The following is a 12,981-nucleotide window of genomic DNA, read 5'->3' on the forward strand; positions in this document are numbered from 1 at the left end:
ATCAAATATAATATCATATCTCAATGCTGACACCACACTGCAGGATAGAAACTATGCTTTATTCTAGGCCAGAACCTCTCCAATGACTGTGAACTCTAGGAAGCCAGCTTGCTAGCCCAGGGGACAATGAAACTGAAAAAGAGAAAGTGGCAAAACCATCTACCATGTGTCCAGTTGGCTCACTTCAAGCCACCATGTTTACATAGGACAAGTGTAGATGTGTTAATATACGATGGAGGTCATGCCCTCATACAAGTTTACAGTTAGAGTTTATAGCCTCCACAAACCCACCCTTTCTGACCTGAATCCTGGCAACCAAAATGTTGGGCTTATGGGCCTTAGAGAGCATCTCTTCCCTCATGAGAGACCGAAATGTGATGATGTTGGACTCTTACATGTTAGCCACTGGGAGACATAAAAGCCACCGTGCCTGTGTGAAGGTGAAGTATTGGGTACCACTCCTCAACACAGGTCTCTAAAGGTCTCAATCCCATACCCAGAAATTTGAATGCAGATAGAAACCTTCTAGAAAAGGGGAAAACAGAGAGATTCTCTGGCCCAAGTTGTTCTTGCTTTTTCACTCTTCAGGATAAACACCCAGCATGGACCTTTCTGAACCATGGGGCAGAGGTATCAAGTGGAGTTGAACCTGCCCACCCCCTCCTGTGCAGTCCTTTTACTCACCGGATAGGCTCAGTAGGATCTAGGCGCAATGCTTTCTGTTCTATGGAAAGCTGCTCCCATTGGAAGTGCAGGCTCCAGTCAAATCCTAAAACACAGCATTGTCCTAGTTAATTCAGTTTTTCAGAGAACACTCCGAGGTCCCTTATCTCATTCCTCCTCCAGTTCCTTTGAAAACTGGTTCCTGGAATGTCAAGCCCTCACCCCAGGTCACCTCCTCACCCAGTCTGACTACTGCTGGCCCACCACCAAAGTTATTTCTGAACTTCCACCTCCCATTTTAAGCTATGCAGTTTCCCTGAATCTCCCTGATAAGTATAGTTAAGGAATCAAGGGCAATGGGTAAAAGCCAAGGCACATGGCACAAAAGTGACAATAATGGTCAGTTAACAGACAAAAATGATAGGTATGAGTCTTAGGAAGGAGTAATTGGGGATTTGGGTGCAAACCACCTCAACGTTAGTATTGGCTAGAAGTGAACTGTGCTCTAGGCAAAGAGCATGGGAAGAGCATCTCTGTGATAAGGTAATGAAATGCCAAGATGGCAGACCAACATAACACAGGACTCCTTGTTCCCCTACATCCTCATGCCTAGGGGTGAGCCCCAGCTTAAAGCTAGAGATCTGGAAGCTGGGATGTCTGGCTTATATCCCCATCATTTCCCTTCGCTGTTCCAAGAGAAAGGGTCACGCTAAACGGAATTTTATTACAAGATAAAAACATGGACATGTCAGACAACAAGAATGTCTTTCTTCATTTTTTTCCACAATGAGATGAGGTGAAGGAGGAAGAGGAGTGAAGGAAAGAACAGGAAGAGAAATAGAAAGAAGAAGAGGAGGAAAAGGAGGAGGAGATGATGATGGTGATGAGGAGGAGGAGGAAGGAGAGAAAGAGCAGGTAGGGGACTAGGGGGAAAGTATTAGCTCACTCACCCCCTCTGAGCTCTGAGGCAGACTCAATATAGTTGAAAGTATCCAGGTTAATGATGTCAATCACAGGGCATACTACCCTTGTGTAGTCCTGAAAAACAAAAACCTGCATTCAATTTTTCAGGGAGGACCCACTGACTGGGAGTCAGGGAACTTGTGAAGCTCAGGGTATAATCAACAAGTAACTCTACTGTGGGGCAGATGGGCATTGAAGAGCACCCTGGTTTCTCCTGGTCAAGATAGTAAGTAAAGCCCCAGTAATGTTAAGTGAGATAGTAGGAAGCCTTCTGTTCTCCCAAGAATCAGGCTTCTTCACGATACCATAAGCACTACACTGCACCTTGTGGCAGCAGTGGAAATGAGGGCAAGCCAGACCCAGCAGTGGAAGCAGCGAAACGATTCCCCCTTTCCTGCTCACCTGAAACTGCATGCCCAGGTGGGCTCAGCAGTGGAGATGGCAGAAACCACTCCTATCTCTGACCAAAGATTTGTGTGGGAGTTCTGGCATCCAGCTTGGACCAAAGTCCCATACCCTACTTGGTAGTCACAGGAAGCAAATCTAGGCATCCCCAAAGGAAACCTGGGTTTTCAAATTCTTTCACCTGAGGCCTATGGTTCTTAGACAAGCTAATGACTAGCAGTTCCCTGCAGTCAGATACATATCTATATTTCCAGTCCTGAATTCCAGCCTACCGATCAGCTTAGTACGCCACAGGCTAGTTCCACATACACATTAATTCAGTTTTCAACACTAGCTTCACCATCTCCCAACACATCTCCTTCCTTCAAGTTTTGGTTTCTATTAACAGATTACCTTGTATCCTCTTCCCCTAGCAGTGAATGAAGATTTACCTTGTCCATCAACCAGACCAAGTTCTGGTTCTGACTCTAAAGCAGTATCTCTTGCCCTTCCTAATGCTGCAGTTTTTTGCTACAGTTCCTCATGTTTTGGTGACCCCAGGCATAAAATTACTCTCATTGCTACTTTGTAACTGTAATTTTGCTACTGTTATGAGTCATAATATAAACAGCTGCTATGCAGGATGTCTGATATGTGATCCTTAAAGAATCTGAGACCCACACCTTCAGAACCACTCCTCTAATTCTTCTGTATCCACACGGACTCTTGTATAGAGACCCTCAGTAGTCTTCTAGACGCTCCTCCCCCATCTGTTTCCTTTCCTTCTGTGTATGGCTGCCTATGCTGTCTCTGCTCTGCTAATCTGGCCATGCCCAGTACTTTAATCACTTCTAACATAAGGTACCTTTTTAAACACAGACTCCAAGGCCATCCAAACCTACTTCCACATATGAGTGTGAACATGAGGAATTGGTTTGAGCAGAACAGACACCAGAGGCTGGGAAGGAGAGTGGGGGAGGGAACACAGAGATAATTGATAACATGCACTAAAATTCAGAGAAAGCAGCTGTAAGTCCTACAGATCTCCAGCACAGCAGAGAAGATAGAGGTTTTAATAATTTATTATATATTTCAAAATGTTGAAAAAAGATTTTGAATATTCTCAACACAAAGAAATGATCAATGTTTAAGATGACAGGAATGCTAATTAGACTAATTTGATCACTACTCCTTGTATACATATACAGAAATGTTACCCAGAACTCCATACCCTAATACCCAAGGAATAAGTAAAAGTATTGTGTCAATTTTAAAAAAAAGTAATGCATTCATTTTTCTTTGCAATTTAAGCAGTCTTTCCCAGTTTGTAGCTATCAGTCATTGGGTGAGAGGGTCAGAGAGATGGCTCAGTGATTAATAGTGCTTCCTGCTCTTCCAAGAGGACTTGGATTCAGTTCCTAGTACCCACATCAGGAGACTTACAAACACTTATAACTCTGGTTCCAGAGGATCTGATGCCTCTGGCCTCCGTGGGCACCTGCACACCTGTGTATGTGCATATATCTACTAATAGATGCACACATAATTAAAGATAAAATAATAGATAAAGAATCATCTATGGGATATTTTCAAAAGAACTGGGCCCATGTCCTCAGTTTGTAGGGCCTACCAAACCTATCAAGTTTGTCCGTTGTATCAGCGTATAAAACAGGGATATCAGCCCCAACAGCGGTATAAGCAAGCTGAGAACAAGATGACCCTAGGATCTCACACTGAGAGTCAAGTGGCCTGCAGAGGCAAGCTCATCTCAAGGAAGCGATCCTCTAGACCCTTTGGGCTACCTCAGGCTTCTAAAACTTCTGCTTTTCCTTAAAGCCTTTCAACTTCCAGGTTCAATTTTTTTCTTCCAGATGAAGTTGTCTTCTTGTTTTAAACTCCAGAATCACTGCACCCTTGATTCTAAGTTCACAGACTTAATTTGCCCCTGAGCCTCCCACATCTAACTCTGACAGTCATGAGGTGCTGCTGAAAACCAATCGGCCCCGGTGGCAAGGAATGCTCAATGCCACACACTGCTTCTGCTGCACGGGTGCTGTGAAATCGTCAGCTGTCAGCATCTTGCCTGCCTGGGTGCCACGGTCTCTTTGGGGCTACTCTCCAGCCTTTGATGTTGTCTGAGCACAACACCCACACCACTTTATTTCTTAAATAAAATCAAAGTCTCAGAGACATATTCTGCAAGTCTGACAATGTCTTTATTCTCTCTTTCTCTCCTGTGTTCAGGGACTTCTGCAGCTGCGTAGATTTCTTCAGTGACCCATGCATAATAAAGGATTTAAACAGGCTCAGAGGCATGTCTAGTCTGTGCCCAGCTGCTAAGGATAACCTTTAAGCCCTTGAAGCATCCTGACAGTCATTATTTACCTGGGAGTCTTGGGGCACATTAGATACTCTGCGCTAACAGTGTGGTGCATGATAAGGGGTTTGTCCCATGAAGTACCAACTTGACCTTTGTAGCCACATGGTGACTATGAATCATAAAGGTCAGGCTCATGAATGTGACTTAAGGCCAGTTAGAGCCCTGGATACAAATACACAGGTGAGATGCTCTAGTTGTCACATTCCCCTTCCTGTCCCTGGGCTGTCTGCTATACAGTTCTCTGGAACCCTTCTGGGAGAGGAGAGCTAACTAGTCATGATGGAACTTCCCACAGGGCGCTTCCTCCTGCTGCTGGTAACCTATTTCCTTTCACTGTAATCAGTGATGAACACAAGAAGATCAGCTTTGCTGACTTGTAAATCCTCTCCTTGAGCCCAAGAATGGTCTTCAGGACACTTAGACTATAATAGTCCTGCTTTGTTTTATTTGGAAATGAAGCTCCCTTCCCTATTTAGGAATCAAGATGAAAACCCAAGTCTAGAGCCTTTAGCCTCAGCCTCCACATGGGTACTTCTGCACAGCTGTGATGGCTCCCCTGTCAAGAAACAAGCACTCTCCTAACCACTGAGCGTTTGGCTTGGGTTTTCCTTTGTGCTGTAACTGTGGGATCTGGAGAACCAACAGGCAATGAGGGTTGTTTGGGATGGGGTAAGTGCTATGTGGGGCCTTTGTGGATGAGTCACCAAAACCAGAACTTGAGTTATCTGTGCGAAAGGATTAGTACCCACTCTCGGGTGTGTCCAGACCCTGGCAGGCAGCAGTCATTCAACAGAATTGGCTCAAAGGGGAGACGATTAGTCGCTCACCTATTATTATATAGGTGATGGCTTGGCACCCTCTGGTTGCTTATGGTGTCACAGGATAGCTTCTCAAGCTGGAGGCTCATTGATAAAGAGAGTCTCAATATGATACCCAGAGTCATCAGAGGTTCCTGTTGTGTGCCCCTCAAAGGGGACAACTGGAGGGTTAGGCTCATTTCCTTACCCTACCTTGAAAAGCCAAGCCTATTCCTACTCTTCCTCCAGCCTCAGCCATAAGTCTCCTGCCTACCCCATCTTACCAAAAAGAGGCTGAGAGCTCCCGGTGGTAGCCATCAATTATGGTTGTTGCCATACCTCATGTTCTCTACTTGATTTACATAATTAAAGTATATTGTGAATGCAATTAGAAACTTCTAGAAGCACACTCTCAGGCTGTCACCAACATGCCCGAGTCTTCCCCTGGCATAGGAGTTGTAGGGAGAAAGAAGTTGAGTAATGAGATACCACAGTTTAGGATTGCAGAATGATTTGATTCAGGGTCTAGAAACAGTCTAGGGGTCTCTCAGCTGGCCTGGGGGGAGGTGTGATACATTAGTTAAGTTTTCCTCCTTATGATCAAATACTTGACAAGAAACAACTGAAGGGAAGGAGGAACCTATTTAGGCTCTGTGGGGCAGGGAAGACATGGTGAGGTACCAGAAGTTCCTGTGGAAGCCAGAGTGTGATGCTTGCTTATATCTCCCCAGATCAGAAAGCAAAAGGAGATTAATAGGAAGAGGAAAGGCCACAGCACTTAAGATTCACCCTCAGAAACTCACTTCCTGCTGCTAGACACCTCCTCCCATTGGCTCCATAAGGTTCCACATCACCAGCCAGGGAAGAAATATTCAAATACATAAGCTGGCAAAGGGTAGAGGGCCAGTTTACATCCAAACCATTCATATTCAAGAAGCTGGGGGTGGGGGCTGTTAAGGAGCTGTTACTGGGGGTGGGGATGCATTTGTTGACAAAATATCTGGATTTCTATTTGGGTTCTGTCATGTAGAAATGTGTATGACCTTATTAGATTGACACATTCTGTGGGATTCTGTTTGTAAATCTGTGAAGCATAGGCAAGTTGCTATTATTTGTAAAATGATCCTGCCTTTTTAATAGAGCTCCAGTGAGAAAGCAAGGGAGAAAAACACATGCAAAGGTGTTGAAGGATACATAAACTATTATTTATATACATATGCTGAATGTTGAAAGAATTGAGAATTCTTGAAATCTCTTTTGCATCAAAGAAATACATACGGAAGGAGGTGGAAGAAAGAAGCTTATGTTAACACATACACACACACACACACACACACACACACACACACACACCCTCCAAAAACCAGCTTGCTGAGTGTTTCTAGTATCAAGTAATTAGGGGGATGAGAAGGGAAAATTATGGAGGTGTTCCAGCCGAGAATGGCAGAGGAGAGCCCAAGCCTAGCTTCTTTCTTATTTTGTTCTATTTTTGAAAATCTCAATCGCCAATTACAACTTAAAGTTTTTCCATTTCCAATCACAAGATCAAATCACATTCTATGTGGAGGCATGTCACATACAAAGAAACCCACAAACACAGCCTGCACATTTCTTTGTCTCTGTGGGGCTGTCCCAGGGTCTGCCCCTCTCCACAGCATCACGAGGCAGGGCTTTCTGGGTAATCTTAGAGGCCTTTCTAGGCTGATCCTGGAGCCTGTCTCACTAATCTCACTGTGAAAGATTGAGCTCAGAAGTTGATAGGGACCAGGAAGCTAAGCTCCATCATGGGGCCAAATGACTTCCAGAGGAGTGTTTGCAGGAAGTCAAACTTCTATTTCAGAAAGCAAAGAAGACTGTCAGCCTGTAGGTAAGGCTGGTTACAGATAGGGAAATAAAAGCATCTCTCAGGGAGTTCTTCCAGAGGGACTTAGAGCCATCAGGAAAGGGCTTCAGACTTGTTAAGGCCGAACTTCCTTAAATCCCCCTTAAGTCTGGTTATCTACTAAAGACTTGAATAAGATTGGGCACATCTCTCTTTTTATCATGAGGGGAGAGAAGCTCATGAGGTTTCACCTCTCACTGTTAGTCTGTGGGCAGCTGAGGGTATCATGGGAGAGGCTAAATTTTTCCCAGTATTGTTTCAGTAACTAATCCCTCACTCATGCCATGCAAGCAACCTTAACTGATTCGAGTGAGCAAGACAGACAGACAGACAGAGGGGGAAGGGGGAGGATTGAAAGAAAGATTTTAGTGGGAGAGAGGTAGGGACGAAAGAAGGTAAGAGGAGATGCTGCAAACTCAGTATATAAATGTATGAAACTGTCAAAGAACAGCAAAACTAAAAAAAGTTCTTTAAATATAACCATCTTGGGGATTGCTATAAAAGAAATATCTAATTCCAGCAATCTCAGTCCTTAGTATATATTCCATAAGAACTGAAAACAGATACATAAATAAAAACCTATACATGAGTGGTTATAGCAGCGTTATTACTATTGGTATCCACTCGTGGATGAAGACATACTGTGGAGCAATTATTTGGCCATGGGAAGAATATTGACATACTACAGTGCGTGTGGAGCTCAAATATGTGTTGCATAAGATAAGTCAGGTTCAAAGGCCCTCTCATATGATTCTAATTTTATGAAATGTATGGAATAGGGAGGTCCCCAGGGAAAAAGCAGATTAGTGGCTGTAGAGGTAAGGACAGGAAGGAAACAGCTGTTAACGGGTGTGGAGTTTTCCTCTGAGATGCTAAGAATGTTTTATAATATAGTGAGAGTTGTACAGTCTACAGACTGCAGTTTGAGATGGTTGAAATGGTCAGTTTTGTTACATATCTTTCACATGTATGTTTAAGCACACATACAATAATACATCTATGATTCTGGCTAGGGTTAAATTAACGATCACATGAAAGTGCTTGTGGGTAAGAGGGGGAAATAGCAGAATACAAGGTCGGGTAAAAACAGGGTGATTACAACCACACTGAACGATGCTTCTCTGAAGAGAAAATGATTCTAAGTGGGAACAAATGAGACTTCGGATGTCTTTGCGTGACAGGATTTTGCTTGATTAGTTTTCATTTTAATGTTCCACATTTTCCAAAATGCCTACAGCAACTGTGGGACACTTGTGATGGACGACAAGGGGTCCAGGCCTCTTGTTCCCCATCTTTGGTCCCTGGGCCACAGGGCTTCCAAAATACCAAATTCCTGGCTTTAAGTTTTCTCTTCTGCATGACCTTGGCTGTAGAGAGGAATGGAGCCTCTGACCTCAAAGCCTGTTTGTGTTGCATGCTCTTCATCTTCCTGTGGTTTTCAGCCTTGCCCTTCAAGCCATGTCTACAGACTCTAGTTTCTCCTTGGCTCCACATACAGACTAGCAAGAGGATGACTTCACTAGCTCCTGAGTAACTTACAGGCACAAAGACCTTCCTAGGGATGTGAAGGCTCTGGACGGAGGGCGCTGTTCAGCATCTGAGAGGTCTGCAAAACTTCCCTGTTTCCTTCTCATGACGAACTTTCTGAACATCAGAGTTTTCACAGACCAGTGGTTCTCAACCTTCCCAATTCTGTGACACTTTAGTAGAGTTCCTCATGCTGTGGTGACCCCAACTATAAAATTATTTTTGTTATCACTTCATAATTGTAATCTTGCTACAGTTAGGAATCATAGTGTAATTATCAGTCTTAGGTGGCCCCTGTGAAAGGATCATCTGAACTCTGCCCAAGGGGTCACGACCCGCAGGCAAGGATTTCCTAGTTCTCTTTTGGGCAGTTTGCCCACTGGGCTTCTCTTTCAGAACTGTTATTATGCAGGCAGGAGTTGAGTGGTAACCAGGAAGAGTAGGAAACCAGCCCACACCAGGCCATGCGCTGCTCATCTGATGCCCGAGATGTCATCCCTAATGAACATTAAATCATGTCACATAACAGTTGGGACACTATCTTCTCATCTGTGAAATATGTATGTTATGAATATCTGATTCCCACTTCCTATACAGTGATAGGCAGTGGCTTAGGAGTAGTGTCAAGCATTAGGAGTGTGTGTCACTGACAATGCACTATATAGTGGGCCAGAATGGGTGACCTTCTCTGAGAGGACAAAATAATAAGGAGAAGAATAAGACCCTGCTTTGCTTGCTAGAGTGGTGGCTGAGGCACAGAGACGGCGGTATACAGAATCGCTGAGTAATTCAAGGGTAAATAGGAAGGCTTCCACTCTCACCATCCAGCCTCCTCGCTTGGCCCGGGGCCTTCAAGTGCTGTGTTGTGTGCATGTGGTAGGAGTAATGGATGAGGTCCCTCCCATGGGTGGAAGGGAAAACAGAAGCCCCAGAGAACTGAATCTGCTGCCTTTCCTTGCATTCAACAGGGAGGATACCCTTCCAAAAACCCCAAAAACATTGATAGATAGCATTCTGGGCAGTTCTCTATTGCCCAGGACAATGAATGCTACCTGCTACTCGCAGACAGCTTCTGTTTCATGCTTACTGCTGTGATAAAATCAAACAGCTCAGGCATTGCTTCGACACTGACTACAGGCAGTGATCTTGTTCAGGACACTTTATTTAGTTCTTCATATATAAAGTGAAGATAACACTCTATCCCATCCCTAGTGAAATTACAGGTTTGGAGGCCCTGGATGAAGTAGGAGGTATGAACCCCAGCTCTATTCCTCAGCTTGACTCACCTCTTTGACCCTGTGTAACAGAGGCTGCAGCCAATCCCTGTTCACTTCACAGTGGCTGTCCAGGAAGGTCAGAGTGGTGCCTTGGGCGATGTCGGCACCCCGAATCCGGGACCGGACCAGACCTGTTCATGAATGAATATCCAGGTGGGTGCCACTGTTGCTCCAGTGACCAGAAAGATACCATAAGAGTCATTCAGTATTCCCTTGAACACCCAGACACATACAGCCACCATATCCCCACTGTCAACTCATGCCTGCTCCGCTCCATGGCTCAACCTACCTTGCCGCTCACTGTTGCGTAAGCACTTCACCTTGGGCAATTTGATGAGTTGCTTGCAGTCTTCAGCTGCAAAGACAAAGGACATGCTTAGTGAGCACCTGGGATGTGACTGTGTATGAGCGAATTGGAAATATTAGGAAGGTAAACCCACTTGCTCTCCCCATCCTGACTGCAGAGCCTGGTCCTGAACCCAGGGTGTTTCTAAGTCACAGAAGGGGTTGACAATCACTGAGTAAAGTGACCTCAGCTAGGCCCATTTGGAATAGGTCAGCACACAGCAGGACCAGCATGCTTTCATGAAAATGGTCCGGGTGTAGATCTTTGGTCTGGTCTTCCCAGTGCAATCTGTTGCTACCTACCACTGGGTTATTAATTCAGACTTTCTTCACCACACTGAGTCTAGTTTAAAATGTCTGGAAGTCAGCAATGGGAGAAAACAGCTTTGGACTTTGCTTTTTAGAACATGGGGGTTTTCCTTATGAAGAGATCAGCCAATAGAGTTTTCTAGCACAACAGAGCTGATAATGGGTGGTTGGTCTCCAGCCTGATCAACAGGAGCTCCAAGGCCTTTTGGGTAAGAGTTCCACTGCCTATTGATCTCTTGAACCAATCACACCAGCCTGTCACGTCCCTAACCAGACTGGTAGCCTCACACTTGGGTTCTGTTGACAGACCTTGGTCTTTCTTCTTGACTCAGGACTCTCTCTTATCAAGCAACAAGACAGACTCTTACAGGCTTGTCCTGGCATGATCTTACTCTGAGAGCTCTGAATGTAATACATTAGGTCTCAATACACACCATATATATGTGTGTAGTCATCTTTTTATACAGGCAAGGGAGGTGACCTGATGAAGCTAAAGGTTTGCATGGCTATGGAATGAGAAAGTCTCAGACCTAGGTTTTGAACCCAGGCTCTCCGGTTCATTTTTACCCTAGGCTATCCTGTTCCTAGGAGACCTTCCAGCACTTCCTTTTACTCTAAAGCACCAAGCTAGCCCTATGAGGAGTAAACCCCACCCCAAGCTTTTCACTAGGCAAGGAGAAGAGACCACTGGGCTACAAAACTAGTGGACATCTTAGGACCCAGAGCCTCACATACAGTCTGCTTTTCCACGAGGAGTCTAGACTGTTTTGTGTGTGTTTCTAGTGCGTATGCAGCAGGTGTCAATGTAGGAGTGGCCACTGTGACCTGTTCCCAGCACTTATGCCGGGATGGAGGTTGCTTTCCTAATACTTGTAGTTCTGTCCATGGCACCACCCACCTGTCTCTCTCCCAGGAAGAGATTGCTCCATCTGGAAATGGTTGACTGACTAGAACCACAGACAGGACAGTGGGTGTTAGCAGTGGGAGCCGGCACCACTGATACTTGAATTCTAGTTTCTACAATTGTTGTACTTTGAGACTTAAATGGATGTTTAGGGACCCCAGCATGTTTTATATGGGAAACTGGATCGCAGGAGTAAATCTGGGTGGGCTCTGGGTTCTTTTATAAAATAACTAAAGAGATGTAACACAGGATCTGATCCTGACACAGGAGCTGATGATTACCAGTGGGTAGAATGGCCCAAAGGCTCACACTGTCATAGATGTGTGTTGGGATGTTCCATGGGGATCTCAATGTCAAGGTCTCCCAGAGAGAGGAGCATGCAGCCTCAGTTCAGACGGGCCCATTAATGCAGCATCAAGATCAGGAGTCTGACAGGGCTTTGGGTTCTAATGATGGTCTTTGAATGTGTGATACGTCTTCTTTTATCCAGGAATACATGTTAGAAGCTAATGGCACAAATATCACATGCACTCATCCACATATGGACACTCACTCCCCAACTATCCCAGGCAGGAATCTAACACATTTAGCTAATTCAGTTCTCAAAAACTTAAGAGCAGAGAGCACCAAAATTTTTCTCAAATATAAATCTCCTCGCCTTTTGATGCTTAGTCATAGACACTCAGTCTTCCATGTCTGCTACCCAAGATGGCTTCCCTTCACCTCTAGAGTCTTAGTGGGCTCCCCTCCACTTGTACACAGTGGCTAGGACCAGACATTTCTCACTCCATTGTCAATAATCAATGGTACTTACGGTCATTGCTGAAGTCATCCACTAATATGATTTCCTGGATCAGATGCATAGGGGTGCGGTTTAATACACTGTAGGAAGAAGAGAAATTATGTCTACGAGTTGCAAAATGCATGTACCAACTCGATTTTAAAATATCATTGCATAGAAAAAATGAAGATGTAGGGCACCAAAAGATGCCTGGTCATCCTGCTCCCACTGAGGATATAATCTGCCTTCTCTATCACAGAAATGATATGCTGCCCAATGACCCACTCAGACAAAACCCAGGTGGTACAATGACATCCCTCCCTCTTCCCAAACTCCAATCTAATATTTCTATTTGGATGTTACACTTAAACCACTATCACCTTGTCCATGTCTGTTCTGGTTCATCCTCCTTTTATGGGTGGGTAGACAAGGCCTTACTGTATAGGCCAGACTAGACTTGAACATTTTATCTTCCTACCTTGTCCTCTCAAGTACAGGACAATAGGCACATCCCACTATCCTTCACTTCAGTTTGTGCACTTTTATTTGGTTTATCACTACTGCTTCCACCTTCTCCAACTCCTCTCAGCCCTAGGCAGTTTTCCTGGTGGCCTTCAAGTGACCTTTAAAAGATGCATATCCAATAGTGTGGATGGCTATGTGGCCACAAAAAACTAGATGAAATCCCACTGTGCCTCTGCTACCTAAACCTATACCCTCAGCATGATCCACACCTCTGCTGCTCGCAGCTATCCTTGCCTGGAGCTGC

The 12,981-nt window shown here is 44.8% G+C and overlaps 1 protein-coding gene across 1 annotated transcript in view; it reads right to left on the bottom strand.

Moving 5' to 3' along the window:
• GALNT14 (polypeptide N-acetylgalactosaminyltransferase 14) overlaps positions 1–12,981 on the bottom strand; it is a gene marked incomplete at both ends in the record, with an annotated part of 213,616 nt that overhangs the window by 28,319 nt on the left and 172,316 nt on the right. The window contains 5 exons of the mRNA XM_080936800.1: positions 685–769; positions 1,614–1,701; positions 9,883–10,004; positions 10,163–10,228; positions 12,246–12,313. Of these exons, the coding sequence (XP_080792926.1) occupies positions 685–769; positions 1,614–1,701; positions 9,883–10,004; positions 10,163–10,228; positions 12,246–12,313 (429 nt within the window). The remainder of the gene's footprint in view (positions 1–684; positions 770–1,613; positions 1,702–9,882; positions 10,005–10,162; positions 10,229–12,245; positions 12,314–12,981) is intronic.

Source organism: Micromys minutus, assembly GCF_963924665.1.
Source record: "Micromys minutus genome assembly, chromosome: 1".
NCBI lineage: Eukaryota > Metazoa > Chordata > Mammalia > Rodentia > Muridae > Micromys > Micromys minutus.